The sequence below is a fragment of the Truncatella angustata genome (assembly GCF_020726525.1).
Source record: "Truncatella angustata strain MPI-SDFR-AT-0073 chromosome Unknown BKA67scaffold_1, whole genome shotgun sequence".
In the NCBI taxonomy this organism is placed as follows: Eukaryota; Fungi; Ascomycota; class Sordariomycetes; order Amphisphaeriales; family Sporocadaceae; genus Truncatella; species Truncatella angustata.
In genome coordinates this window covers 4,605,650-4,633,216 of record NW_025763381.1, presented here as the reverse complement: position 1 = coordinate 4,633,216, position 27,567 = coordinate 4,605,650, and the positions used below count along the sequence as shown (strand labels likewise).

Genomic DNA, 27,567 nt, shown 5'->3' with positions numbered 1-27,567 from the left:
GTTTCCGACATCGCCGAGCAGTTGAGACTTTTGAAAGTGGTAGATAGATATTGATACCAAATGAGTCTTTGTTCAATGGAATCGAGGTAGCAGGCAATTGGCCATTTTTGCTGGTGATGAGTCGTCCAGGTCTTTCGTAATCGTGCGAACGACTTACCAATGTGATGTATGCATGAATACTACGTGACGCTTACTTATCTCTTGAGTCAATGTATACATGACCTATTCTTCAAATGTAAGATGTACACAACCTGAAGATCCTTCTGATCTTAGCGGTTTGCATGGATGAGCACTGTTGCTTTACAAGCCCAGCTAAGAACCTTAATTATAAGGAATTACACTCGGCGGTCTACATACCTTGGCGAATGTGCTGTACCTGTACACGACCCGCGTGGCGGCTAGTGGGACTGGACAAATGGGCGGCAATTTTGTGCGTCGTATATGGACGAGGACGACACCGAGTAAATCCTACCAACGAACCGCCGGAGCCGATACTGCTGATGGGAGTCTGGTGGTACCAGAACATAAATATATTTGCTCATGCTAAAACTTGGTTTAAGTTAAAGGAGGAGGGGAGAGGCACAGGAAATATTGCCTTGCATATCACCTATCGTTCACTTTTCTAGCCCGACTGCAGAATTTGGACCCCTTGTAACGAGATCGTTGCAACCACCATGACTATCCTGATCAATAACTGGCACTCCTTTGGCGCAGTCGCTGTGGGTGCTTTCTTATATGGCTTCTATCTGTACTTCGCACACCCTTTGAGTCGATACCCTGGGCCCTTACTCGCTAAATTCACAGACTACTGGCGTTTCCAAGATGTTCGTGGACGCCAAAGTCATTTGACGATGATTAGGCTGCACGAAAAATACGGCCCATTGGTGCGCACCGGACCCAATACGCTCAGCATTGCAGATCCGGCCTATATCCCAAAAATCTATGGCCCAGGCCATGGCTTCTTAAAGGTATTTCCTCTAACGAGAGGCAAAATCTTAATCTCAAAATGACTAACATGAAGTTGGGTTTGTAGAGCGCATTCTACCTGCCCTTTCAAGGTTGGGTGGGTAATACCATCGGGTATAACCTGTTTACTACACGCGACGCACATTACCATTCAGCTATCAAACAGCCAGTAGCCAACGCGTATGGAATGAAATCTGCGCTGGAGTTTGAGCCAATCGTCGATGACTGTATTGTCAAATTTGTGCGAAGGCTCGATGATGAGACAATGGGGCCGAAGGGCAAAAAGGCATGCGATTTGGCCGCGTGGATGCAATATTGTCAGTCTATGTAGATCTAATCAGCTCTTTCGGTACCGTCTAACTGTTAGCAGACGCATTTGATGTGATTGCTATCATGACTTGGGGAAAACCTTTTGGTTTCCTCGATCGTGGCAAGGATGTGGACAATATGATTAGTCGGCTTGACAAAAGGCTAGACCAGATTGCTCCAGTATGAAGCCTTATCTATCTCAAGTATACGAAGGCACCCTTGCTCACATCATATAATATGATAGATGTCTCAGATGCCTTGGATCGACTGGCTTAAAACCAAAAATTGGGTTGTGAATCTCTTTCGAGACAAGACCAACGGCTTTGCCATCTTTACCGCCGCGCTAATCGAGGACCGTCGAAAGGAAATGGCGCAAATTACTGAACAACCCGGACCGCGCTTGTTTATTGATAGGTTCTTTGAGGCTCAACGCACGCACCCCAGTGTCGTGGACGATCGCACCGTAGTAATCTATACGACGAGTAATGTTATGGCAGGATCCGACACAGTGGCCATTACACTGCGTGCTATCTTCTATATGGTACTTCGGGACAACAATGTGCGAAGACGACTGGTTGAGGAGATTGACGCTGCTGGTCTTAGTTTTCCTGTAACATGGGAAGAAAGCCAGCGATTACCCTATATGAACGCAGTTATCCAGGAGAGTCTCCGAATACACCCACCTGTGGGACATGCGCTGGAGCGTGTGGTACCGACGGATGGTTTAACGATGCTAGACGGAATGATAATTCCCTCGGGCTGCCAAGTGGGTGTTCACCCATGGGCAGTGCATCATATCGATCCAATATGGGGTACAAACCCTAAGAAATTCAAGCCCGAGCGTTGGCTACAGGCCGCTGAGGAATCGGCGGAAGAGTACCAAAACCGTGTTGCGGCGATGAAACGAGCATCATTGGCGTTCGGCGCCGGATCGCGAGGGTGTATGGGGCGGCATCTGAGTATAGTTCAAATTGCCAAGTTAGTCCCAAGTATATTCATGAAGTTCCGTTTTGACCTGGTGGACGAGAGTCGTGATTGGGAGGTTGTTTGTAGTTGGTTCGTGCGACAGTCTAGGATGGATGTCTTCATTGGACGAAGGTAATTCAACACTCATCCGTAGTTATTCAGTCCAAGATCATCTCAAATATTTTGTTTGACACATATCGAAACTTGAAGGCAGCGAGTCGAGAGTGCAAGTTTTCAAAGCATACAATCTATTATTCATACAGATAACTCAGGTTTAACATGCCTGACTACATGTATTGGGTAGTGTCTCTAAGCGTCCAATTATCAATTTTGACCTCCGCATAGGGAAGCGACTCCAGGCTAGTCTCACAGCGGTCCAGGACCTTGCGTTGCACGAATATAATATATGTATTTCAAATATTAAAATGTGTAGAGTGTAAGGCAAAGTAATAACAGGTTTCCTCGAAATTCATTGATATCATTCTGAAACATTCTAGGAACCTCTGACTAGTCAATGGACGAATGTAACGGAGTAAACTGCGTATATCCTAATTACGTCATATTCTGTTCTTGAGAGATCATTTCTGATTTGCATTGCAGATTCACACGTCAAAGGCCTCATGGCTAGGTTAATAGTCAAACTATGTGGATGTAGGACTCAAATTGAAGCGTGTGGTGACAGGTAATAAGGCTTATTCAAGCTTACAGAAATGCTGATGATACCGATGATACTGGTTCTATGTAGCCTTCCACCAGTGTACAGGTGACCCCATCATCCGAACACTGGAAAAGGCCAAGAAGAAGAAAGAAAGAAAGAAAGAAAGAAAGAAAGAAAAGCATGAATGAGTATAATGTACTCAACTCTCATTCGTACATCAACTTGCTCTCAGTGTAGTGGTATACACGTTCTAAAAGCTTGCGCAGAATTTGCCTTTTCTTTTCTTCATCCGTGATCAATAAAGGCGTCGAGCTGAATATGCAGCATTTTGAGATCGAGTTTACTTCTTGGCAGCAACGCACAGGCTAAGTAAGCCCAGACGCCTCAAGACATCTTCTTTCCCTAATCGCAACTCCAGGGCTGTTACTTTGTAGACTACTGCAAGCCAAGTAAAAGGTCGGCAACTGCAGTCTGCTGAACCGTAGACTATTGACCCCACGCATCAAGGAATCATCTTGAGCTGGCGGAATTCACGACCCCAAGACTACATGTGGCGGGACGCTCGGGCGGACAAGCATACGACTGTTAATGGGCTTCTTTAAGTTTATTTAGCCTTTAGTGACCTTATTATCATGGCTGTAGTTGGCTCGCCAACGGGACTCGTAGTCAATTACCCTGAAATAAGAACGTCGCAGGCCATTGGAAACGCTGAACCTGCCGGTTCGGCACTTGCCAGCGACTCCCCAGGATTGTCGGCTACTAGTTGCAAGCACCTCCATGTGCAGATATAGGAACCAAATATCTCAGCTTTGTCCATCAACGACTCGGAACATGGTGATCTAAGGACCTAAGGAGCCAGTTCAGTTCAGCTTATGCAGTTAGATGTGATCTAGGCTAGTCCGTCTATTACGCTTGTTCCGGCAGTGTCTCGTGGAGATAGGTAGTGCCTTGGTGACACGAAATACGGTGGACTTAGACGCTTGTCTTATTGATTTGCCTGATGATAAGATCGATCACAAGCAACTCCTGTCAGCTATTCTCGCATTTTCCATTACGGTGCCATGCTCTTGATGCATTGGATGATAAACGATGACATGTACGGTCTACCCGACTGATGAAGCCATCGTCAGGCCGTAGGAAGCTGAAACTTACGAATGTGACAAAGCTGTGAGCCATGGCTCGTAACTAGCAAGCAAATTTTTCAGCTGTACTGTATCGGCTGCCCTTCGTGTATTTGCACCAAGAATAAGTTTCAGACTTCTCTAGTGGATATACACCGAGACAGAAGTATATGGGTGCTGCATCCCGTCATCTATTTAGCTTACAGTCAGTAAGTTAAACCGTCCGAATATGTGCTGCTCCAATAGTGAAGGCGAGAGGAAGCGAACATGATCAGGGTATCGTGGCTGTCAGCGCCATGGCAGTCCACGATTCTAAGTATCCTCATACTGGCAGGCTTGAGGTAAGGCTATTTCTATCTATAAAAGCTCCTTTGGCACCCGCAAAATCGGCATGCATTCCCATCTTGCACTTGTAGACAACACCGCTCATCGATGCGACTCTGAGAGCACATCTGAATCATTTTACTACAATACTGCCACAATGAAGTCTTTCTACATTTCTCTTGGCTTTGCTGCTATGGTCAAGTCTCAGGGCTTTGATTTCGGTGTCATTGATGCTGCTCCAGTTGCGGTCACCACGACTCTCTCCATTGGGGCCGGTTCCACAACCATTGAATACAACAGTGCCACCGCTATCGCCAATGTTGTAGCTGACGTGTCTGCAAATTTTATCTCTAGGAACCTCTCTTCCAAGAGTGCTTTGAAAAACAGACTGCCTGCCGGGAAGCGAGACGGCAGCTGCAATGTCCAGCCCTCTGGTGCCGGTCCTGTCCCAAGCCCCGACACTCCAGGTGCTTTTCTTGCTGATCCAGATTTCTCATCTGTTGCAATTGATGCTCAAACACCATCTGGGTTTGTCCGATCGTCCCTGAATCTCCGAGGATCCAACTCCGCCTATGCATCTATGGGGCACACTGCGCTTGATAGCTACGATTCGCAGACTTGCGCCAACAAGTGTAGAGCTATAACCGGCTGTATGCGTTCAATATCTATTTCGAGCGCGACCCATCTCTTGTAAGTTCAATATTATCCATTGTACATGAGAACCTCTCACTGTAGATTAGGACCCCGGCTCCAGTTGCCCTGACCCACCCAGCACTATTGTTATCAAGTGCGTTTTCTGGGGCGGCCCAGTCTTAAATACGAATGCAAACAATGAGGGCCAATGGCGTAGCAAGTTCGAGATTGTGATCGCTGGCTCTAACGGCTATAACACCGCTGGGCCCTTCGAGAGCCCAACTGGATATACTGGAATATATCTTGGTGAAGCTGCTATCAATGCGCCGAACGAATGCAACAGCTACATGGGTGTCAAGATTTTCACTTCCAGCCCCTTTGATCCTGCTCTGTGTGCTGCCGCCTGCAGCTCCCAAAGCGATTATAACCGTGCCAATCCTTACGAGGATGGCAATTTCCAGACCTGCCAATTTTACAACACCTACATGCTTTTGAAAAATGGTGGCTCTGCCCAGCAGTATTGCTCTCTAGTGAGTCACAACGCGCGGTTTGTACTAAGAATTATTTAGGTACTGGTCACTTCAAAAGTATTCTTCATCCTGAGCTGTTAGCCACGCGACCAATGTTGGCCAGTTTCGTGGTAGTGATCACTACACTATTCAGTTGAGTATCACGGGTAGCAACAGCACTCACCTTGGTGTTGACAGCTGCTCTGGTTGAACGTTAGGTTGTCCAAGCATCTGATGCTATAGTACAAAGATCGTCATAATTATAATGCTATAACACCATACTCATCAATGGTACATAAGAGTCAACTGAATCATCTTCAAAAATTTCACGAAACGTTTTCGTGGCCAGTTCATTTCGATGTGTCGTCATAAGTGCGCGACCAAGTGCTCAGATTCAGACATCCACAGAATGAGACATTTATACAGTTGTGCACCAGTACGGGAACTGGGATAAGTTTTGCCACATGCGTAATCAGGTTCACTGGTCCAATGCAGGTGAACAGCGCTTCAAGTGCGACAGCGCTAACCGTGCTGGTCTCATAATTCCAGATGACAGACTTGTGAAACTTTGTCATTACTCATAAGATGTCTTGCTTCAGCTGAAGTCACACTGATCCGATCCCCGCTGAGTATCTTCAGCCGCCTGCCCAATGTCTGGAACTTTGCGGTTTTTCCTCTAGACGATGGTTGAGATGAGGCTCCCTAAGCGCTGGTTTGACGACTAGATACCTTTGAATTACAACACATCTCGGACAACGAAGAGCATCGACATCTTCGAGTCTAAGGTAAACGAAAAACATAGAAGAAAGAATAAATAGAAACACCTGAAGTTCTCCATACTGCGATCAAGAAACCCATCATCATCCATTAATTATAGCATACTGGTAGCTTTACCTTGTCGCACTGCGATATTTGCCAGCATGGGGGATGTCGGCAAACACACCGCTTTATGCAGGCCCATCCCACTAGGTGATGACCATACAACCATTCCACAGAAGAGCTTGACGAGTGGGATTGCTATCTCAGGGCAAGAAAACATATATGTGCTTTGTTCAACAAAGTTTCCTACTAGCCCACTTCTTACATGCGTAGACCTTCGCCGTATCCGCAAGCTGGTGGACGAATTCGAGTTGTGGTTGTATGCGATGACACAACTAGGATCTGGGCCAACCTGTTCTCATGTGTGAATGTAATTGTCACGAGCCTGATAATGCTACAGCGACGCTTGTAATGTGATGAGCGGCAGGTATAGATATTCTCCGTGAACAACACAAAATATACATCGCTGACCTGAAAAATAATGTCGTGGTCAATTCTGCAACTCATCATTATTTTAGCATTAGGAGGGCACTCAACAATATATACGAAGACCTTAATGGTATCGTGAGTGTGTAATCACGGCGAATTACAGCTGATTTCCATACTCGGTTTTGCAAAGAATCAATGGCAATACAGAATTAGTAAGACATATATATATTACCCATCGATGGAGCGGTCGAAAGCCATGTGCGACAGCTTCAAGCTATCTGGATAGGGCTACGGCTGCTTACTGAGCATCGCGTTTCATCAGCCTGCGCTCGCGATTGCATTCTTCGGTAGCCAAGGGCCCTCTTCTACGCACGAATTTCACATCCGTGTGCCCATATTCTTAACGGGCACTACGGCGAGTTAGACTTTACGGCGGAGTATGGAGGTCGTGGAGCACTTATTAATAAGAATAAGTGTTGGATTAGAGGACGACTAGATGGAGCCGATTTAGTTAGCTATCCAAGCTGCGGCAATGGTGGTTTAGCCTTGAATCTGAAGTGTGCAGTTAATTGGCTGAAGCACATCGTCGAGCAGATTGTCGTGACTGACCTTGGCTGTGGAAAGTTCGGCGTTCGGCAGCATTACAAGACTTAGGAAAGTTTGAGACTTGACTTGACGCATCGGCCACCACTAGAATATGTCGTTTGTTGCCCTGGAGCACTAAGAAAATATGTAAGGTTATCCCTTATTGTGCAATGTCTTCTTGTCGATTTATCCCTCTCGGTAATGGGATGCATCTTTCGAGTCCGTCGTGCACACTCTTCAGTCATGGCGGTCAAATCTAGTTTGCAAGTGCGCCTCATCGTCACCATCGGTCACAAACTCCTCGGACCGGCAAACCCCGTATTCCCCGCATTTTTGGGGTCTGGGGGCTGGGGGCTGGGGGGACCGAAGCTGAGGTTTTAGTGACGTCAAACAGTCTGCCAATTCACTCGCTATCAGTTAGCAAACGGGCCGTTGAAAGTCTCCAAATCATCTCACGCGGGGAAACTTAAAGCTCAAGGTCCAAGGTGGTTCCATTCAGACGGATTCGGCAACATAATAGCATTTTCAACGGGTTTCGAAGTCGATCATTACTTGCAAGCCATAAAGACAATCCCTCCTTCAGCTGATGGCTCTTTTATTTGAGAAGGTTAACAAAATTGCCATAATGCAGTGTTCTACTCATACCGCTTTTAATATGCATCACTTTGTTTATTGAACATGAAAACTCAATTCCAGGATGGGGTACATCATCCTGTCGTCGATCAGCGTGGCAGGGATGCTGCACTAGCCAAGGTAGTTGGCATGCATGCGTACATGCAGTTATTGACCGAACATCTTGGAAGTTACGTATGAGTATGGACTAGGACACAACTGTGCCTTGCTGCTGCTCAAATAGATATAAAGGGTTAGCCATGAGTGATGCGATCTAACGGCTTCCCCTTTAAAATGTGCCCATAGCCTTGAGAAGACTAGTTGTCCTGCCCTTCCAGTTGTATACATCACGCACAGGTGTCAAGTAATACTCGCCTATCGTTCACTGCGCTTCTTTGTCGCCTTCGACAGATCGATCTGGCATAATACTATTGGCCCGGCCACCATGAAGGCTTATAGGAAAGCGATAGTCTGCGCGTTGGCCGCGGTGCCGGCTTGCGTACATGGCCTATACGTCAATGGTTCGGTCATTACACCATGTGACTCTCCGATATACTGCCAGGGCGAGATTTTGAAACAGATTGAGCTTGCGAAACCATTCTCAGACTCAAAGACTTTTGTAGATTTGTAAGTTGCTTGATGTCAAGACCATTTGCACTATTCTATTTCCCGACACTGGCGCTAATAATGAGTCAAGACCAACTATCCGTCCCCTAGATGAGGTGATTGCTGCTTTCAACAACCTGACAAAGCCCTTGAGCAATAACACTGAATTGAACGATTTCTTGACCACCTATTTCGGTAAGGCTGGTTCTGAGCTGACTTCAGTTCCTGCGGACCAGTTGACTACAGACCCCTCGTTTTTGGAAAAGACCAACGATGCTGTAATCAGGCAATTCACAGAGAAAGTCATTGATATTTGGCCAGACTTGACGAGGCAGTACATTGGTGCCGGAAACTGCACAGGTTGTGTAGACAGTTTTATCCCGCTCAATCGCACTTTTGTTGTCGCTGGCGGAAGATTTAGAGAAGCTTATTACTGGGATTCCTACTGGATCTTGCTTGGCCTCCTACGGACCGGAGGTAGCTTCACGGAGATCTCCAAGAACATTATTGAGAACTTCCTGGACTTGGTTGATACGATCGGATTTATTCCTAACGGCGCCCGCATTTACTATCTGAATCGTTCGCAACCCCCGTTATTGACGCAGATGGTTAAAGCCTATGTTGATTACACCAACGACACAAGTATTCTCGAGCGAGCCGTGCCATTGTTAATCAAGGAGCATGAGTTCTTCACAACGAACAGATCAGTACAAATCAGTTCCGGGCGTAACTCATACACCTTGACTCAGTAAGACCTCAGTCAAAAATGCCCATCAACCTCAACTAATCTTTTTTTTTTTTTTTTTTAGTTATAATGTGGCAAACACTCAACCTCGTCCTGAATCTTATAGGGAGGACTATATCTCAGCCAATAACCGATCATATTATGCAACATCAGGAATCATCTACCCTGAAGTGAATCCGCTCAATGATTCGGAAAAGGCAGAGCTTTATGCAAACTTGGCCACTGGTGCAGAATCGGGATGGGACTATTCTTCTCGTTGGTTAATGAATCCCAGCGATGCAGCGGATGATGTCTATTTTCCGCTGCGCTCCCTGAACGCAAGAAACATCGTCAGCGTAGACATCAATTCCATCATGTACGCCAACGAGATTGTTATCGCCGATTATCTCGAGGCCGGTGGAAACGACACAGGCGCCACAACATTCAGGGAACAAGCCGAAGCACGGTCTGAAGCGATGTATGCCCTAATGTGGAACGACAAGTACAATAGCTATTTCGACTACAATCTGACATCCGCGTCGCAGAACATCTATGTTCCAATCGATGCGGATACGACAAGTGCCCAGAAATCAGATGCACCTGAAGGTTACCAGGTTCTCTTCCATGCTGCTCAGTTCTACCCATTCTGGCTCGGCGCTGCGCCGCCGCAACTGAAGAACAACCCACTTGCAGTCAAGATTGCTTACCAGCGTATAGCCGACCTGCTTGAGGAGACAGGCGGGGCCATCCCGGCTACGGACTTCACAACCGGCCAGCAATGGGATCAGCCAAACGTCTGGCCGCCATTGATGCACGTCCTAATTCAAGGTTTGCTGAACACGCCGGCAACGTTTGGGAAGGACGACCCCTACTATGTTGAGACGCAGGACTTAGCACTGGGGCTTGCGCAGCGATACCTAGACAGCACTTTCTGTACGTGGCGCGCTACTGGTGGGTCGACAGACGATGAACCACAGCTTCAGGGTTTTGACTCCTCGGACGTGGGTATTATGTTTGAGAAGTATGGCGACAACTCGACCAATGCTGTGGGTGGTGGTGGTGAATATGAGGTTGTCGAAGGTTTCGGCTGGAGCAACGGCGTCTTAATATGGGTTGTCGATACTTTCAACGCGAAACTAACAAGGCCTGAATGTGGCAATATCACGGCTGCTGATATAACGACCGCGAAGAGAGATGTGCCACCACGCGCGGTCGAGCTGCACCCTGTCGATTCTAGATGGGTCAAGAAGTTTGGCAGACATTCCATGAAGGCATGATCTTTTCAAGTAGACATTGGTATTAGTGGTAATTTCTGAATCTTTCATTACAACGCTTTGTCATAGTTGTCGTTCCATAATGAACAACCCTATTACAGTATTGGAGTTCTCTTCTCATAGAATCTTCGGCCCCTGATAGTAGCCACATCCATCTGTGCATGATAGATAATATTTCTCAAGGCGATATCAAGCCATACTTGCTTCGCATTGCTGTCAATTATCTTGGAACTTCGGCATGCTGATCTGCAACGCGGTCGCCATAGGTTCTGCGTGTTTCCGAGAATGATCTGTTTGTACGAAACAACTATAGCATGCCTTGGGTGTAGAAAAGTGACACACTGAGGCAATTTATCGGCTTTCGTCAAGCAATTGTTAATTGTAAGCCAAGATATTTGAGAAGTGCGGCGGATTTTCGGCTCATTGGAAAATATGCCTTCCACGACCTTGTGGAACCCCCACCCGCTGTATTTTCCTTAAGTCCAGGCAGTTTCCCTGACTCAATCATCATTATTGCAAAGTCGCATTACATTAGACAGAAGATCATCAGGCAGAACCCGCGCTTGATTAATCGAAATAGGCGACGCATAATTGATCACGAGACTCCGCGCGCGTTTCGTGTCGCCTACCCATGCAACTCTAGGTAACAACTCCAGGCAGAAGGCCCAGATCGCGCGCCTAACATCAGCTATTCAGCTCCGGCACGACTAGCGAGCTAAAACACACCGCAACCGAACTCCATAAGAATTAGCAGTTGGTAATGTGTCGGGATCTATATAATTGCCCGGATTTCCTTTCGTACAAGTGACTTGGCTTCAATGTGTTTTGTGTTCCATAGTACAGTAGTAGTCTCTTGACCTCAAACCACTTCTTCCCTTCCTCACTGATATCAGTCTTTCCCACCTCGCAATCCCTTCTTTTGCCACCACACGAGCACAAACTAAGTAGGACACCTTAGTAAGAGATATAATGGCCACCACACAACTTCCAAAGCTGCCAGTCTCTCACAATGAGCTGGTAAGCTTCATCGCAAAGAACTCATCCACTCGTATTGAGAACTTGCTGGAGCCATTCCGCAACTACGAGGCTCAGCTTCGCCATATCTACGCACAAGATCGCAACAATGCAATTCTGGACGACCCCTATCTCAATGTTCTGCCCCTTTTTACTAAGGACACCTCTGACATCAGGACCCGTGCCCGTAACCTAGCGGCAGAATCGAGTGAAGAGAAGGACAAGTACATTATGAGCCTTCCGGACGACAAGCGTCGTGCTGACGGTTCTCCGGCCGTTGTGCAGTCGCTGAAAGAATTCCGTCATAATTTTAATGTCTTCTGCGAATCCTCGCTGGTAGACTTGGACTGGGATAACGTCGTTGCTGCCGGCTCATCAGCGGTCAACTGTCTTCTTCCGGTTCCGGAACGGTATACGAAATCCAAGCGAGCTCTCAGGCAATACTGTAAGTAGCCAACTAACGATTCCATAGGGTATTGCGATTCTCAAGTAGACCTGAAAAACTTACGATTTACAGATCACGAGAAGTTCGCTCCGGCTTCTGACATCGATCTCTTCTTGTACGGTCTCAATGAACAAGAAGCCATTGAGAAGATAAGAAAGATTGAGGCGTCTGTGCGCGACGCCATTCTCTCCGAGGTCACTGTGGTGCGAACGAAGAACGCTGTGACTATATGTGGGTTTCATTACTCCCATCACTTCGAGAACACCTTCCACTAACTGTGGCCAGGCAGTCAATATCCTACTCGTCACATCCAGATTGTACTTCGGGTTTACAAGAATGTATCCGAGATCTTGACTGGGTTCGATATTGATTGTTCAGGTGCTGCTTACGACGGAAAACAAGTTTACTGCACCCCAAGAGCTCTGGCATCTTATATCACTCAGATCAATCCCATTGACCTGAGCCGCAGAAGTCCTTCATACGAGAACAGATTGTCCAAGTATAGCCATCGAAATTTTGAAGTCTATTGGCCAGAATTGAATCGATCGCGGGTTGATCCAACCATATTTGAACGAAGCTTTGGAAGAACTTTAGGACTTGCTCGTCTTCTAGTTCTGGAAAGACTACCGACGACTAACGCCCGCGAGCAGTACTTGAAAAAACGTCGCGAAGAACGTGGCCGCCCTGATCTCGGTTATCGTCATCAGTATCGACTTCATGGCAACATCAAGGACGCTCACGAGGACGAAGTAGCCGATTGGGTAGACGAGGAAGAGGTTTCGAACTACCACACGTTTACTGTACCTTACGGGGCCAGATTCAATGCAAAGAAGATCGAGAAACTGTGTTATACTCGAGATCTTCTTCTTAATGCGGAGTGGAACCAGCCCAAGGAGCGAGAAGTCTATCTCCACAGACATCCGGCCTTTTTCGGACGAGTCCAGGACGTAATCCAAGATTGTTGCGGGACTTGCCCAAAACCTGCAACACCTGATGAAGTTGAGATCTCTGAGAAGGAGAGCGAGATATATGTCTCTGGCAATGTCTCCTTCCGCATTGATGACCCTGGACGACAGCAAATCGGATCCTTCAACCCACTCACAGACGATGATTGGACCGAAATGGTGAAACCAAGTTCCCGTGCATCTCATTAATATTGTATCTAACATATTTTCAGGCTTATGTCGGCAATACCGCACGTCTGTGCCAAGCGATTGTGGACGAGGATATTGAGCACGTGCAAGACTGGCTCTCTCAAGAGGGAGCAGATCCTAATCAAAGAGACTACACCGGTCGTACCCCACTGCATCTTGCAGTAACAAGCTCAACTCCGGCAGTCGTCAAATGTCTGGTCGACCACGGTGCCAGATTGATTGCTAGACTGGCTGACGGCAGGACTGCTCTTCATCTTGCAGCAGCCCGCGGAAATGTGGAGGTAGTCAAGATCCTCCTCGAAAAGAGCGCTACCAATCAGGAGCATGAGGAAGAGAAGCAAGACCAACGTCGCAGAGCCCGCGAAGGAGAGTCCAAGGGAGTCGGTAGTGAAGCCATGGAGACAGATGAAGATGATTCGGGGTCTGATGTGGAGATGATCGATGACGATGAATCCGAAGATGGCGCTCAGTCAGTTGCAACTGGTTCATTTGTCAAGATCACTAAAAATAAGGAGAAAGCAGAGTCTGGAGAATCTTTGCCTCTGGACGATGATGCATCAGACCCCGACTTCTACGATATTGACGTTGTGGCTTGGGATTCGCATTGCAGCGCTTTGCATTATGCTATTCTGGGTGGCCATACTGAAGTCGTCAAATTGCTTTCTCAGGAGTTCGCGGCAGATATTCTCAATCCAGTCAAGCTCGGAGAAGCTCGTGTTGCCATTTTGACACTTGTGCTTGCATTGGCTTTGCCTGTCGAAAACGCAGTCAAGATGTCAGAGACGCTGCTTAGCCTCGGCGCAACATCTTCACAGGCCGATGTGAATGGCATAACCGCTTTCCATCGTTATGTACAGAAGGGTATTCCTCAGACTATCGAGGCACTTTGGGAAAACGATAAGTTGGGACTCAAGACAGCGATCAACCATGTGGCTGTTAATGGAAATAACTGGAATCCAACTGCGACAAGTCCATTAATGACAGCTATAGACAATGGAGATCCTATCATGGTGCTTCGACTACTTGAAGCTGGCGCTAATCCTCAGATTGACTTCGACTCATGGCTTAAGGGGGCCAAGTTCTCCATTGAGCATGGTCTGAACGATTACGAGTCAAACCAGAAGAAATTCAAGTCTTCGACAGAGCAACCTTTGATCATTGCGATCCGATCAACAGAGCCAGCTATAGCGCTTGAACTCTTGGAGCACGGCGCCGACCCTAACGTTATCACCAAGGTCAGCCACAATGTTATAGACAACGAATATAGGCGCCGAAATGAAAAGGGATATTCTGCTCTGGACGAGGTACGCCATTGTCTGCGATCGCTACGCAAATACACCGGCGAGAAGACGACCTTCAACGTCTCATATGATTATCTAAGCAGCTACAGGCTCGGACGCAGCCGACAATACGAGCAAGTCCCAAAGGAGCCTCAAGGCACTGATGAGTTCCTGCAGAATTTCAAGGAGGGTACGTACCAGTATTGGGTTGTCGAGAACGACATAAAAAAAACCCTGGACAGTTTCAACAAAGAGGTCAAGCAATTTAACCAGCAGCGTAAGGCTTTAGCTGAGCAAAGCGGTATTGAGGAGAAGAAAGAAGCCATTATTGACTTGATTAAACAACTTGAAAAGGTCGAGCATGCACTCGTTGCGAAAGGCGCCCTTACTTTCAAGCAACAATACCCTGATATACAAGAACCTCCAAAGCACAATGGTGACGCTCAACAACATGAGCTACCAGTTGCCTACGCGTATGACTTCAACATTGTTGGTGCCAAGGATGTGACTGAGGTCAGAAAAACAGCCTTCATAGAACTGTAAGTGGTTTCATTCTCAATAATGTGCTATTTTTATCCTGGCCGTTGTATTGACTCGCCCTAGTTTTGAGGCAGCTTGGAAAGGTGATCTTGAAAAGATCAAGTCTCTTTCCCTTTCAGCCTGGGGCGCCGAGAAGGCCGAGCCACCACTGAAGATGGCAGTCTTTGATTCAGCGCGGAATTCTCCTTTCTCGCTCGCATTTTTTCGAGGTCACCTTGATGTGGCTAGAGCGATTCTTGAGATCGTGCAAGCGCAGTGGGCTCCTAAAGAAGAGAAGGCCAAACGTTACAAGATGGCCGGAGACGAAGAGGACGACTCCGATGAAGAATCTCACAGCAACAGCAATGATGATGACCCTCGCATCTTTGAGGAGATCGTGGACGATCAATTCACAATTGATAATATTGGTCAGGTGTCTATGCAAGTTAAGAGTGATGTCCTTCCCACTCAGTTTTTAAACATCGACTCTCCAACATTCGTAATGCGCAATGGTAAGGTGGAGGACTCACAAGGCCAGGAGAACTTGATCTCTTTCTGTTTGCGGCATAACGACAAGGAACGCCTCAAGTTCCTTATTGACACAACCATTCACTTCACGAATCACAAGCCTGATTTCGTTGATGAGGAGAACGAGTCCAGCAAATTCTACGCTTTCCCTGAACAACAGTTTAGGAACGCTGTCAAACTGGGTCGCACAGATATACTGTCAGAGGTCATCCAGCTAACCGGTGCTGGTATTCCTCTGGAGCACCTCGTGAAGAAGAGTGGCATCGAGATGAAGACTAAGCCCCGATATTATCAAGGTCTCACTGTTTATGGCAAGAAGAGGTCCGATTGGGCAAACGCGGGCCGTAATGTTATGGTCAAAGCTACCGGAAGCCAGGTCCCTCCTTTACTCACTGCTGCCGTTGAGGGGTCTCTCGCTTCCGTGGAATGGTTTCTCAGTGATACACCAATGAGACAATACCTGGAGTTTGGCAAATCCAGAGTAGCAAAGGAAGACCCGCGGCTCAAGCACTTAATCCAGTCGCCTGGGGGCTTCGATCGTGCCATCACGAAGTGGTTAGACCTTCAAAGTGAGTACTTCCTTGGAGGCGAGTGAGCATTATACTAATATCTTCCCAGACGATCTGGTCATTCACTGCGCGGTGATGGGACCTCTAGGGGATACCACTAACCGTCTCATCCAGTACTTGATCAAAGTTTGCCCTTCGTCACTGGAAGCTAAATCAGACCATGGTTATACGCCTTTATTCCTGGCCTGTCTCCTTGGCCGTGTGCAATTTGCGAAGACGCTCATTGATGCTGGCGCCGACCAATCTGTCAAGGACAGCAATTACTCAAACGTGCTTCATGCTTCTGTGAGCAACGGGCCCAAGCTCGGAAAGCTTCGAGAACTCCTAGATCTCCTGGACCCGAATCTCAGGTCGCACCTCTTCCTTCAACGCTCTCACCTTACTCACGGTGGCGACACACCCTTGCATTTCTGGCTGAAGAATGCAAATGTCATTGATAACTATCGAGGCTATCGACATGGTTGGCCGAACAGCAAAACATCTGGCGAGAGCGAAGATAATGTCGAAATATTAAAGCTTCTTCTAGAGTTCTCTGGTGGCGAGGACCTTGGCATCCTGAACGGCTCGGGTGACACAGTGCTCCACAGCGCCGTGTTCCGTCAGCTGCCCAAGCACATCAAAGTTATCCTCGACAATAATCCTAAGTTGCTCTACCGCGAGAACTCGGTCGGGCGGACGCCTGCCGAGATTGCATACGATCGGTTCATCGGCTCGAAGGTCGTCACACCCCCGGACGTCTTCAACAGACCAAACGCCTACGAGCACCGCAACAGCTACGCAACCAAGCAGCCCAGCGAGTTTGTGGACTGGAAGGCCTCAAGCGCCAAACTCTCCAATATCGAGCGTGTCTGGGAGGTCGCCCAGGAGTACCTTGGGAGATTCCCGTCTAAGCGCAGGCTGGTGAGTCTAAACGAGGCCAATGATGTAGCGAGGCGGTTGGGCGAGAGCTACTCGTGGCAGCGGTATTATTCTCAAAATAGTCCAACCAATCAGCAGGATGGGGGCGATGGTGATGAAGAGGAGAAGAAAGAAGATGAAAAAGAGAGTGATTTCGTGACATCCCGATATGCAAGTACGAAGGGACGGGCTTGGAAAGATGAGTAGGAAGCACAGAGTTAAATTGGCGGGAGATTTGCCATAGAAATTGTGGTTTGTGGCCAACTACAGTTGCGTGAGATTTCTTTTACTCCACCGTGGTATTTACTACCCCTGCTCAATAGGAATAATAACAGCACGAACATAGTCTCAATTTTTTCTTTATTTTTCTTCCATTTTTAGACGTTAAGTTTTCTTGTCATCTGTGCTTACAAACATCTGTGATGGCTACATGCGAACCCTCGGAATTATAACCATTGACATGGCAACATTGTGTATTATGCTATTCAGGCGTGCATGGCTTTCCACCAAGAGGCTCTCTAGTAAACACCTTTAACCCAGCGTGTCTCTACAGATTCATGTCTTTATCTTCAAGGGGTTTTGGACCGGCCCTACATGACACTATAGATTTTTCAATCGAGCGGAGCTTCTAGTAGCTCTGTAAGTGTTTCGTATGATATGGCTATTTATAATATCGTATGCATTGCCTATGGGATCTAGGTGTCTTTAATATATCGTAGTTGCCGTGGTAGGAGCCGCCCTCAAGAAAGAGCTTCCCATTGTGCTCTTCCATGTATCGCGACACTCCGCACTTCACGAACAGGATCACCGCAGGCTCTCGATAGCTGTCTAAGCACCGCCCGCCGCTGCGGTATCAAGTTGTGACGAACTGATTCGAAAGTCTTTGGCAGTTTCTCGAGGAATACGAGGCAGTATTTGCGACAAACGGCTGCTTCTCTTCGAGTCATCTTGCATTCAGTACCGCGGCTTTCGGGAGAATTGAGAGATTCGTGAGCGTTGCGTGCCACACCGTAAACAGCAAGAACATGTGTGATCAGAGTGTTGAGGTGGTCTTTCACAAGGTCGGCTTCCGAGTTCACAATCTTTAACAGGATATCCATGACAGTGTTAATGTCCTTGCCTGTGCCAAACTTCTGTAGTGATCGAATAACCACCAAGAGAATCTTGTTGGACTCACTACGCCACACTGTATAGTCCAAGTGCTTCAGTATGCAAATGATAGCTACAGACCGATTTGTAGCTGTAGAATCGTCGATTGCGCCTTGTTGAGCGGTAGCCTGCCGAGGGAAGCACTGGTCGATATACGGTACCACTGTTTGTTGGTAGATCCATTGACCTCTGAGTCGCTTGACATTCGCATGATACTGTTTTTGCAGAGCATGATTTGGGCTGACGAGCAGCTCCACACCTTGAGCGAGTTGGGGACCTATGATATTTCGAACGGCACCAACTTCAATAACCCAGCGAAGTAGCCAATTCTCATCATGGCGAGGTTTATAGTTGGCGACATCACCCGCCAGGAAAGACACGATGCTGCTGAAGATGGCTCTCAATGCCTGTGGATCAGGTCGTGGTATGATTGTAGCCCCCGCATTCTGCGTGGTTGTGCCTTCTATGACCCCCATGAAACTATCGCCCTGTGGATGCAGCAGTCTTCTACGCGCCGGTTCCAAGGTATCCGAGGTTGATGATGGAGTGAATTTGTTTGCTAGAATTGCGAGGATGTTGTTCAGAACAGGCCTGTACGCTGACAGCTCATCTTTGGGCTCCAAAGCAGTCAACCTTTCGCACAAGTCTAATAGCACTCCGTGGGAATACTAGACTTGGTTAGCACAGAAATCATACACAAGAAGTATGTGATTTGGCGGTTGACCAGCAGTCGCAATTTGGGTGGGCCACAAAAGAGTAACTCGAGAACAAAACAAATTGACGCTAGGGATGGAAGCTTACCAATGAGTTCATGGCAGTTGGCCATAAGCCCTGCAATATACCTAGTACCAAGGGTGCTGTTTGATAGGTGTCCTTGCATAAAGCCCACTTCTCTTTGCTCTGTTCATCTCCGACCACTGCAACGTCTCGCAAGAGACTCTCCATTGAGCTGTCCGTCTGCATGAACAAAACGAAGGCTTGTTCAGCAAACTTCATATTGATTTGATCATTTGGTCCAACAAAACGAATAGCGGTTGCTGCTAATTGACCCAATTGATATAAGAAGGGTCCTTTCTGGGCTTCAGGGGCGGTTTGGATATGATCCTTAAGACCGATCGGGAGACTGGAACGTAGAGTGTGCTTGTATAGCGAACTGACTACCATAAGAGAAAATATTAAGAACTTCTTATAATGCGATTCTTCCTCGTTGTTTAGCTTGCTGAGGCTCTCGCTCATTCGGGTGAGGTCGCCGACGTCGTCTTTGTCAATATTAGCTAATCCGTTAACCGAGGCCTCTAAGTCTTGGATCCAGTCTGCTAGCGTTGTCTTATCTGACAGAGAAGCGCCCTTTATGTTTACGAAAGCATCGAAGGTTTGGGACATTGCTAGGCGAATGATTTCGATAAAGGGGGACCTATGCAACAATCAGAGGTTAGTGATATTCAGCACAAGGATGCGTGGGTGAGAGGGCCCTGGGAGTCATGTACCAGTAGTATGGCGATATAGGTTCCAACCTATCAAACGCTTGCAGCAGAGCCGTTATGACCAGGAGAGCGTTTCGAAAAGGCGAATAACCGGCAGCACTACATCCAATAGAGTACAAGTATGCTCCCGCATCTCGGATAGAATCTGCTTGAGACTTTGATGGCGTGATCGTTTTGGAAATCACTGCTATTGAACTGAGAAACCGTTCCAATAACTGTACAAATCCATCAGGATAGAGCGGTGTGAGTTTTGAAAGAGCTGTAGTGGCTGCGCTAACAATCTTTTCATGTTCCGAGTCTTGACTTCCGGGTAGAAAGTACTTCTCCTCTAAAACAGAAATGACGGACGGGGTACCTAACCAGTTGAACACGCGGTCACAAGTATAATCGGAACAAAGCCGTTTGTTCGTACCATCGCCAGACATTTGGGCAACTAGAGATGCCATGCCGTCAATGAGCTTTGCAATAATGGCGGGGCGGTCGTTAGAGTATTGAGTCTGAGTCCAGTCCTCCCAAGAGCGAGCGTATACTTGGTCAAAAAGAGAGTCATCAAAGAGGTTGTCCTGAAGGTCAACACCAGCTTTCGCAGATAGCAATGCCGTTCTTACTTGGAGAATAGCATTTAGAATGCCAAGAAGGCGAGTCTGGTGGAGTGCCGATTTTGTGTGCTTGAACTGAGCCACAATGTAAGGAATAGACTGCTTGGAAGCCAATGAGAAGGACTCTCTACTTGCGCCGGATATGGCAGCAAGTAACTGGCCCGCTGATTCTGTATATGATTCATTCGAAATATCGTCGGACAGATCTATCCAGGCTGCGGCGAAAAGGGATTGTAGATCGAGATCGTCTAACCGTCTAGCAAGCGTCGCTATTGTCTTTAAAGTGGCTTCAACGGAATCCCGAATTTCACCATTCCGTACCTCGTACTTGAGTGATGTCCAAATCTTGTCACTGTACGGAGACACACCTTGCTTCACGTTGCCATATTGAGCAAGGCATGCCTCAAGCGTCTGAAGAATATCCACCTTGACAGACATGGTGACTGCCTCGCCTTGATCAAGCTTGTTGAGCAGGAATGGTACAGCAAGACGCGCAACACGGTGATGAGCCGAGAAACAGGACCGTAGCGAACGCTTGAGATCATCGACTGTGATTCCAGAGGGTGTTGCCGATGCGCGCAAGGTGATGGGGAAATAGGCCGAGAATGTTTTGAATACCTCTTCAGTGACCTCATCCATAGGCTCGAAATTTTGCAGAAATAGCGCTTGAATCTCGAACCACGCAATCAGGTTTTGGGGGTCCCTCTCGTTTTTGCAAAGGTCAACAAGTGCAGTCATGAACCCCGCCGTGCTTCCATGCTGATATGCCAAGTCACCAGCGACCATAGCATCTTGGAGTAGCCCGTGAACGAGTCGATATATCTCAAGCCGTGTAGCCGGCGTTTGTCGCTTAAAGTCGTCGCTTCCAAGTTTGATGATGCCCGATATTATGTCGTTTCCTGATGTCGGTTGGAAATTCTTCATGCCTGCTATGTAGCCCAATGCCTTGGAAGAAGCCTCAATGCCAGCTCTGTGGTCGCTCGAGAATAGGGAGCAGAAAAAGCGTATAAGTAGCTTGACTTGATCTGCTTTCAGAAGATCCCGATCCAGGTATTCGAGTGTTCTTGCAAGGAATCCCAGAGCTTTTGCACGAGATATTATATCATCATCGTCGTCGTCGTCTTTCTGTGCTAACCAACGGTTGATGGAGGCAACCCACTGGCCGACAGCATTCCTGGTGGCTGCGGGAGACGTTGCTGAGGCTGCCTCTATTTGCGCAACAGCTGCCTTGGCGGCCTGTACCAAAGTCGGCTCCTCACCATCGTCTGCTAGAACATACCTCAAAGCGAGGTCATCAAATGGGTTGGTAGCCATGTTCGCCACAAGGTTACTCTGTAGGAGGTATTGTGAGATGTGTCTAACATGCCATATATTGTCTAACAATCAATATGATTGTGCAAGGATTTAGTCACTTGCCGCATGCGTTGTAAGGACTGGTTATGCCTCAAGCGGAACAACCACTTCTACATATGCAACGTTAGTAGTGAGCGAAGTCGGCTAGCCCCACCATCCAAGGCTCTGGACGCAACGACCAATGACGAAATGCGAATTGTAACGCTAGTCTCGACATGACTACATTAGACACAAAAGCCGGCGCATGTGGCGACGGTGTCCCAAATCATCCAAGTCTTATGGACTGCAATGAGCGTCGATTTTCATGATTTGTTGTTAAGTAAACTAAGGCATAAATACAGAAAACCAATTCATGATTCAATATAGTGGTATCATTGTCACTTTGGCTTATCCTGTATCATATCAGCCGAAAATGGGAATAAGTTGTGGTTTGGTCTTGTAGAGTGATGCTTAGTATAGTGCTATGCTGCTATTTCGGACACTGCGTCAATTCTTGTGTCTACCCGCTTGGAGGGGTCAAGGAATTTTCTGGGGACTGGACGCGACTAAGGTCTCGACTTTTTTTTTTTGGTATCGTTCCGCGTCTAACGTGTGTGGTCGAGATGAGGGTTGACCAATTTGTCATTCCTTCACTTCTCTCTTCTTCCAATTCTTCGTCGTGCTTCTACAGCCGTGCTTGTAACCCAGTATTGGCGAATTGGTCTCGTTCAGAACGTGGACTTCGTCAGAACCCGTCATATCCAACTTTCTTAGCAGGGAGATAATTTTTGTCGCGGGGTAGTGGGGCAGGTATGTGATAAAACCAGTCCCTATTGTCTCTTACACGAGCTCGATGCTGTGACTGCTGTATTGTGCACATATCACTCAACTCTCCTGACATGTCGGTAAAATAGACTGGTCAATCAGCTGATCGCCATTGTAGCCCTTTCGATCTTATACCATGTCTTCGCAAGAAACGCCAAAGACCTGTAAGGTCATCCTCGCGGAATCAATTGCCAAAAAGCTACTGCAAGAAGTCCAGGATACCCTGAAGACTGTTCAACAAGATGCCGGCAATCGGCCAACATTGGCTGCTTTCTTGGCGAATGATGATCCCGCTGCTGTGAAATATGCAGAGTATTCCAAGAAAACCTGTGAAGAGAAGTACGAAACTCTGTTGCTAGATGCTGTTTTGGACGGTAAGACGGAAACAAAAACTTACGCATCTTTAGTGGATTCAACTTTGATCTGCGTCAAGTCAACAAGGAGAATCTTGAGGAAGAGATCATCGCCGCCAACGAAGATGACAAGGTTGATGGTATTCTCGTCTACTATCCCATCTTCCCTGGCGACCCCGCCCATGATGGATATATCCGGGAGACTGTCTCCCTGTCCAAGGACGTTGAAGGACTCTGCCACAAGCACATCTCGAACATGTACCACAATGTGCGCTTTTTGGATCCTCCCCAAAACCTGAAGAAGTCTATTCTGCCTTGCACCCCGCTGGCTGTTGTCAAGATTTTGGAGCATCTGCAAATCTATAATCCCATTTTGTCTTACGGCAACAGGTTGTTTGGCAAGACTATCACCGTTATTAACCGGTCTGAGGTCAATGGCAGGCCGCTCGCTGCTCTTCTTGCTAACGACGGAGCCACTGTTTATTCCGTCGACATCACTGGCGTCCAAGTTTTCACTCGTGGCCAGGGTATCAAAGCGCACCGACACCAGGTCCAGGACAAGGAAGGCTGGGGTTTGGAGCAGTGCATTCCCATCAGCGACGTTGTCATCGGTGGTGTTCCAACTGAGAAGTACAAGGTACCGACGGAACTCGTCAGAGATGGAGCAGTGTGCATCAATTTTTCGTCCTACAAGAACTTCGACGGACCGGCCATCAAGGAAAAGGCTTCCATTTATGTGCCCTCTGTGGGCAAGGTTACCATTGCGGTCCTGCTCAGGAACTTGGTCGTACGTCTTGGCCATCCCTGTCTATTTGGCTAACCATGTAGGATTTACGTACTCAACTAACTTGACAACAGAGACTGATCGCCAACCGTCCATCGACTAAGGCTGACGGTTCAGCCGATGAAACCCTGGCGAAGGCCAAGAGCGAGGCTTTCGTTGATGGCTGAGCTCAGCCGATACGAGTCGGTATTGGATAGAAGCGCAAATTAGAAAAGTCAAAATGATACCCATATAGACGACGTGTCAGATTGTAGTTTGGACGCTGGCTCCTATCAGACCACTCCCCACAAAGAGAAGGCCTCTGGAAGCACCGTTCAGACTATATGTAGTCTTTGCCTCATTTACGAGCCGGGGTCTACAAAGCAGCAGTAACAAATGTTCCGTCATGAAATCCACGTAGCGTGACCAGATAGAGTTTGAATTCAATTTTGTTGAAAGTACCTCCTCCTCCTCCCCTGATACCTCAAGGTTATACAAGTGCGAACTCCAATGCAATGCTGAGAAAGGAGGATGGGGTGCTGTTTGATCTATGCCTTTCTCCTCTTGGACTTCTTCCCCGAGGCATCAGCCTCAGCACCGGTCGCGGACCCAGCCGCCAGAGCATCTAACATGTCAGGATCCATATCGGTGAAGTTGGCTCCTGATGACTGAGCAGACTTGGCGGTGTCGACTCTTTTGGGGTCTGCCTTTGCAATCAGAGGAACGGAAGCAGCGAAGACGCTCTGGAAGGGAGGGGCAATGAAGTGTCCAACCGAGTCGAACCATTCGGTAAAGGAGCGCTTGATCTCGATGGTCTCGGGCTTGCCGTTCTTGGGGGTGATGGTGACCTTTACGTTATAGATGGGCACGTTCTTCTTGGTCGAAGTGGCTACCGAGATCTGAGTTCCTGCAGTCAGCATTCCGCGCTGGTCGTACAACTATGGGGTTCCTCACCTTGTCTCCGCTGGGAGCGAGTCCCTGGTAAACGACGCCCTTCTCGACATAGGCGATCCAGTATGTGAGGGCGGTGTTGAGGACGGTGTAGAGGGCTACTGCGATAGCTGTGAGGTACTTGGTGCTCTCGAAGCCGAACTTGTAGTCCCAGGCGAAGCAGGCAGCTGCAATGGCGAATGCGCTATAGCCCAGAGCCAAGCGTGTGTCGGTGAGGGTGTGGATTTGGTTGAACTTCAGAGAGTTGAGGTAGTTGGGAATCGCATCGTCGGAGGTGTTCTTCAGATCTACAGCATATTAGTTAGCTATAAGGGTGCTGCAGCGAATAGGCAAGCTCCGGCAACGCGTACCGGCGAGGTTGTGGACGGCGATCTTTTCTTGCGATGCCATGGCTGTTTATCTGCCGCGTTATGTTCTGTTGTGTTCTGATCTATTCTTGTTTTGTTTTGTTTTGTTGTATTCACTTTACTCTGGGGGCTTCTGGATGTCTGAGTCCCACTAACCTAACGTTGGGGGAGTACTGTACATACAGAAGAAGCCCCCCGTCCCCCCCAAGTTGTCAGCTTCAACGTCGAGGGCGAAGCGCTGGAAAAAAGAAACGTCTTAGGTGGCCTGACGGCTGATGAATGGCCCGAGCTCCCGAGCCGCGGAGCTCCCCTTAGAACTCAATCCATTGTCTTTCACCTTTTGACCTGGCCCATTTTAGTGCTGCGCGGTCACTCAACTCCAACGTCACACATCCGCAAAGGCACTCACGCTCCTGCGCAGTCAACAACACACCGGCCACTTGCACAATTAGGACCACAAGTGCTCCTCAGCTGGTAATAGTAGTCAAGATGGCACAGCTACCACCGCAAACGATCCAGAGGGATCCCCAGCTATTGTATGCATCAAGCAACGCAACGTACCAAACTCGCGCGAGCCCCCTCCGCTAACCTCGTCAAGCTACTGGATCCTCTTTCCCATCACCGTCGTCATGATCTTGACTGGTGTGCTGCGACACTATGCCACTATCCTCATGGCCACAGCCCCCAAGAAGGTCGAGCAGCCCGCTCTGAAGGAACAGCGCTCTCTCATGCACGGCATCGCCGTCCGCTCCAACTTCCACGTCCTGACCGCCCCCTCCTTCAAGGCCCGCCGTGAAGCTTTGACAACCGCGTACGAGTCCGGAGCCTATCTCAAAGACCCCGAGCGCCGCGGACAGCCGCCTGCTAACCCCATGACGGACCCCGGCGCCATGGACGGCATGATGGGCATGATGAAGAACAACATGGCTATGATGATCCCCAACACCCTGATCATGAGCTGGATCAACGCATTCTTCTCGGGCTTTGTCATCCTCAAGCTGCCCTTCCCCATCACCATCAAGTTCAAGAGCATGCTGCAGGCTGGAGTTGGAACCAAGGAGATGGATCCTCGATGGATGTCAAGTATTAGTTGGTACTTTTTGTGTTATTTCGGATTGCAGTTTGTCTTCAACCTGCTGTTGGGCAATGAGGCTGGTAAGTGCTGACAACTAAAAACCCAACCCCGGTAATTGGGACACTGACTCGTCCGTAGCCGCCAGCCAGATGGCTCAACAAATGCAAGGCATGGGCACTCAAGCCCCCAACATGTTTGGTCCTGGACAAGATCCCGACAAGCAGTTCCAGCAGGAGGCGGAAAACCTCGCGGTCGTCGACCATTACTCGGTTCTAGATGGGGTTGAGGAAAGATTGCTCCAGGGTATCAAGTCTAAATAGAATGCAAGCGTAGCACCGTCAATGCCCATCCCTATGATGCAAGCAACATTACCAGAAACGCCGACCCAAATGCATTGCGGTTTTCCCACCAGTGTCGAAACTCCTCACTCCCACCACAAGCAGACACCGAGGCCTTCCTTCATCATGCTGCCCCGAATGCTGTATGGCGAGATCTTCTTGGCCTTTTCAACTGCCTCTTCGGACGTGCTTTCGGGGATTTGGTCATGCCATTCCTCGTCAATCACCTGTAGCCTGACCATCTCGTTCTTGTCGTAGTACATGCGGTTTTCTTCAACGACCCAGACCCAGGATTGCTCATTGTGATCACTGTGATGTGGTTAGTAGGAGTTGCACATGAGACGGGACGAGCCAACTTGCAATTCAGAGCCGTCTGGCAATTCTTTGTAAGGGACGAATATCTCTTCAAAGAAATCGGTTCGGACTGTGGGTGCCATTAGTTCCGCTGAAGCATCCATAGGCGTTCGCTCTCGTTGTGACTCACTATTCAGACCTTCTGGACTTGCACTGCTTATTTTGCCGAGCAGCGTCTCGCCCTTGAACGGGCGAAAGACAATGAGTCGAAACTCGACTGTGCATTTTGTTAGTGAATCGCTCCCAATAATGGACACCCGCACTCGCACTCGCACTCACCGTTCACATTGACAAGTCCAGTGCCATGACCGATCAGACCCTCAGAAGCCCAGAGCAGGTCGTACATGCAGACGCAAAGGCCGATCTTCTGGATGACTCGATTTGCATACTTCGCGTTGATATTGTTCTCTATGGCAACCCTGCTGTGCTTCTCAAATTGTGCAGGTGCAATCTGCACCAGATCGGCAATTTTTGTCTGTGACAATAGTATTAGTGAAATCCTGGAAGGTTCACGAGTGGCAAGTTGGGGCCTACCAAAATGAACATGATATCTCATAAGCTGTGTCGACGCTCGTATGAAGCAGTTGCATCCAGCCAGTCACTTTTTGCGATGCGATGTTGAACTTTAATGCGGGGCACTTGCAGGGAGATGGTTTTCCGCTGATGGCAGCTGCAGCGCAACAGCAGGTCGCTGATTCACGCTAACTTGCGATCGCGTAAGCCAGGGCTCCATCTCCCTTTCAATAGCCCCTGCAGCTGCTGCTACCAGGTCCCTGAGTCCTATGTGCGTACAGAGTACATATGCTACAGCAGGGAAATAAATCAAGTCCTTGGCTCGCAAGCCCAGCTCCGTCCGCCAACTAACTTTGAGCCTCCATCATCATCCACACCAACCCTCGAGCGCTTGCCTACTGAGGACTGCCATCAGGTATCCTCACATCTCGACAACATCGTCTTCTGCTTCCTCAAGCACTGCTCCCACATCCTTGTAGCTTTAAGGAAAGCCTACTTGGGCGTGCCTGCACGAGGTTGCCTCATGCTGGAGGAGCAAATTCG

General features: G+C 48.2%; 9 protein-coding genes across 9 annotated transcripts; 6 read left to right on the top strand and 3 right to left on the bottom strand.

The window, feature by feature from the left end:
- Window positions 1-674: 674 nt before the first annotated feature.
- Window positions 675-2,377, top strand: BKA67DRAFT_509335 (cytochrome P450; the record flags this gene model as incomplete). The annotated part of the gene is made up of 4 exons (XM_046097233.1): window positions 675-968; window positions 1,034-1,283; window positions 1,337-1,455; window positions 1,520-2,377. The coding sequence occupies 4 exons, from the start codon at window positions 675-677 to the stop codon at window positions 2,375-2,377; spliced, it is 1,521 nt and encodes a 506-aa protein (XP_045964429.1).
- A 2,124-nt stretch (window positions 2,378-4,501) lies between these two features.
- BKA67DRAFT_641420 (uncharacterized protein) lies at window positions 4,502-5,588 on the top strand (the record flags this gene model as incomplete). The annotated part of the gene is made up of 3 exons (XM_046105776.1): window positions 4,502-5,034; window positions 5,099-5,507; window positions 5,547-5,588. 3 exons carry the CDS (start codon window positions 4,502-4,504, stop codon window positions 5,586-5,588), a joined length of 984 nt encoding a protein of 327 aa, XP_045964428.1.
- A 2,539-nt stretch (window positions 5,589-8,127) lies between these two features.
- On the top strand, window positions 8,128-10,636 carry BKA67DRAFT_634220 (trehalase). The gene is made up of 3 exons (XM_046105636.1): window positions 8,128-8,558; window positions 8,629-9,285; window positions 9,347-10,636. Exons 1-3 carry the CDS (start codon window positions 8,377-8,379, stop codon window positions 10,536-10,538), a joined length of 2,031 nt encoding a protein of 676 aa, XP_045964427.1. The 5' UTR covers window positions 8,128-8,376; the 3' UTR covers window positions 10,539-10,636.
- A 384-nt stretch (window positions 10,637-11,020) lies between these two features.
- On the top strand, window positions 11,021-17,314 carry BKA67DRAFT_616725 (ankyrin repeat-containing domain protein). The gene is made up of 6 exons (XM_046105441.1): window positions 11,021-11,994; window positions 12,067-12,225; window positions 12,280-13,118; window positions 13,172-14,967; window positions 15,032-16,044; window positions 16,094-17,314. The coding sequence occupies exons 1-6, from the start codon at window positions 11,505-11,507 to the stop codon at window positions 17,146-17,148; spliced, it is 5,352 nt and encodes a 1,783-aa protein (XP_045964426.1). The 5' UTR covers window positions 11,021-11,504; the 3' UTR covers window positions 17,149-17,314.
- On the bottom strand, window positions 17,283-21,675 carry BKA67DRAFT_686719 (Dos2-interacting transcription regulator of RNA-Pol-II-domain-containing protein). The gene is made up of 3 exons (XM_046109029.1): window positions 19,578-21,675; window positions 18,892-19,504; window positions 17,283-18,758 (listed from the first exon to the last, which is right to left on the bottom strand). Exons 1-3 carry the CDS (start codon window positions 21,485-21,487, stop codon window positions 17,682-17,684), a joined length of 3,600 nt encoding a protein of 1,199 aa, XP_045964425.1. The 5' UTR covers window positions 21,488-21,675; the 3' UTR covers window positions 17,283-17,681.
- Window positions 21,676-22,113: 438 nt separating this feature from the next.
- On the top strand, window positions 22,114-23,814 carry BKA67DRAFT_47147 (methylenetetrahydrofolate dehydrogenase). The gene is made up of 4 exons (XM_046096904.1): window positions 22,114-22,315; window positions 22,449-22,669; window positions 22,738-23,470; window positions 23,542-23,814. The coding sequence occupies exons 2-4, from the start codon at window positions 22,467-22,469 to the stop codon at window positions 23,632-23,634; spliced, it is 1,029 nt and encodes a 342-aa protein (XP_045964424.1). The 5' UTR covers window positions 22,114-22,315; window positions 22,449-22,466; the 3' UTR covers window positions 23,635-23,814.
- Window positions 23,740-25,048, bottom strand: BKA67DRAFT_47197 (microsomal signal peptidase 25 kDa subunit-domain-containing protein). The gene is made up of 3 exons (XM_046096906.1): window positions 24,748-25,048; window positions 24,401-24,684; window positions 23,740-24,345 (listed from the first exon to the last, which is right to left on the bottom strand). The coding sequence occupies exons 1-3, from the start codon at window positions 24,785-24,787 to the stop codon at window positions 23,995-23,997; spliced, it is 675 nt and encodes a 224-aa protein (XP_045964423.1). The 5' UTR covers window positions 24,788-25,048; the 3' UTR covers window positions 23,740-23,994.
- A 79-nt stretch (window positions 25,049-25,127) lies between these two features.
- Window positions 25,128-26,440, top strand: BKA67DRAFT_47172 (integral membrane protein DUF106-domain-containing protein). The gene is made up of 3 exons (XM_046096905.1): window positions 25,128-25,280; window positions 25,343-25,899; window positions 25,958-26,440. Exons 1-3 carry the CDS (start codon window positions 25,234-25,236, stop codon window positions 26,137-26,139), a joined length of 786 nt encoding a protein of 261 aa, XP_045964422.1. The 5' UTR covers window positions 25,128-25,233; the 3' UTR covers window positions 26,140-26,440.
- On the bottom strand, window positions 26,077-27,174 carry BKA67DRAFT_47125 (RNA polymerase III subunit Rpc25-domain-containing protein). Its single transcript, XM_046096903.1, has 5 exons — window positions 27,046-27,174; window positions 26,791-26,986; window positions 26,642-26,728; window positions 26,518-26,581; window positions 26,077-26,466 (listed from the first exon to the last, which is right to left on the bottom strand). The coding sequence occupies exons 1-5, from the start codon at window positions 27,055-27,057 to the stop codon at window positions 26,244-26,246; spliced, it is 582 nt and encodes a 193-aa protein (XP_045964421.1). The 5' UTR covers window positions 27,058-27,174; the 3' UTR covers window positions 26,077-26,243.
- Between the last annotated feature and the right edge of the window lie 393 nt (window positions 27,175-27,567).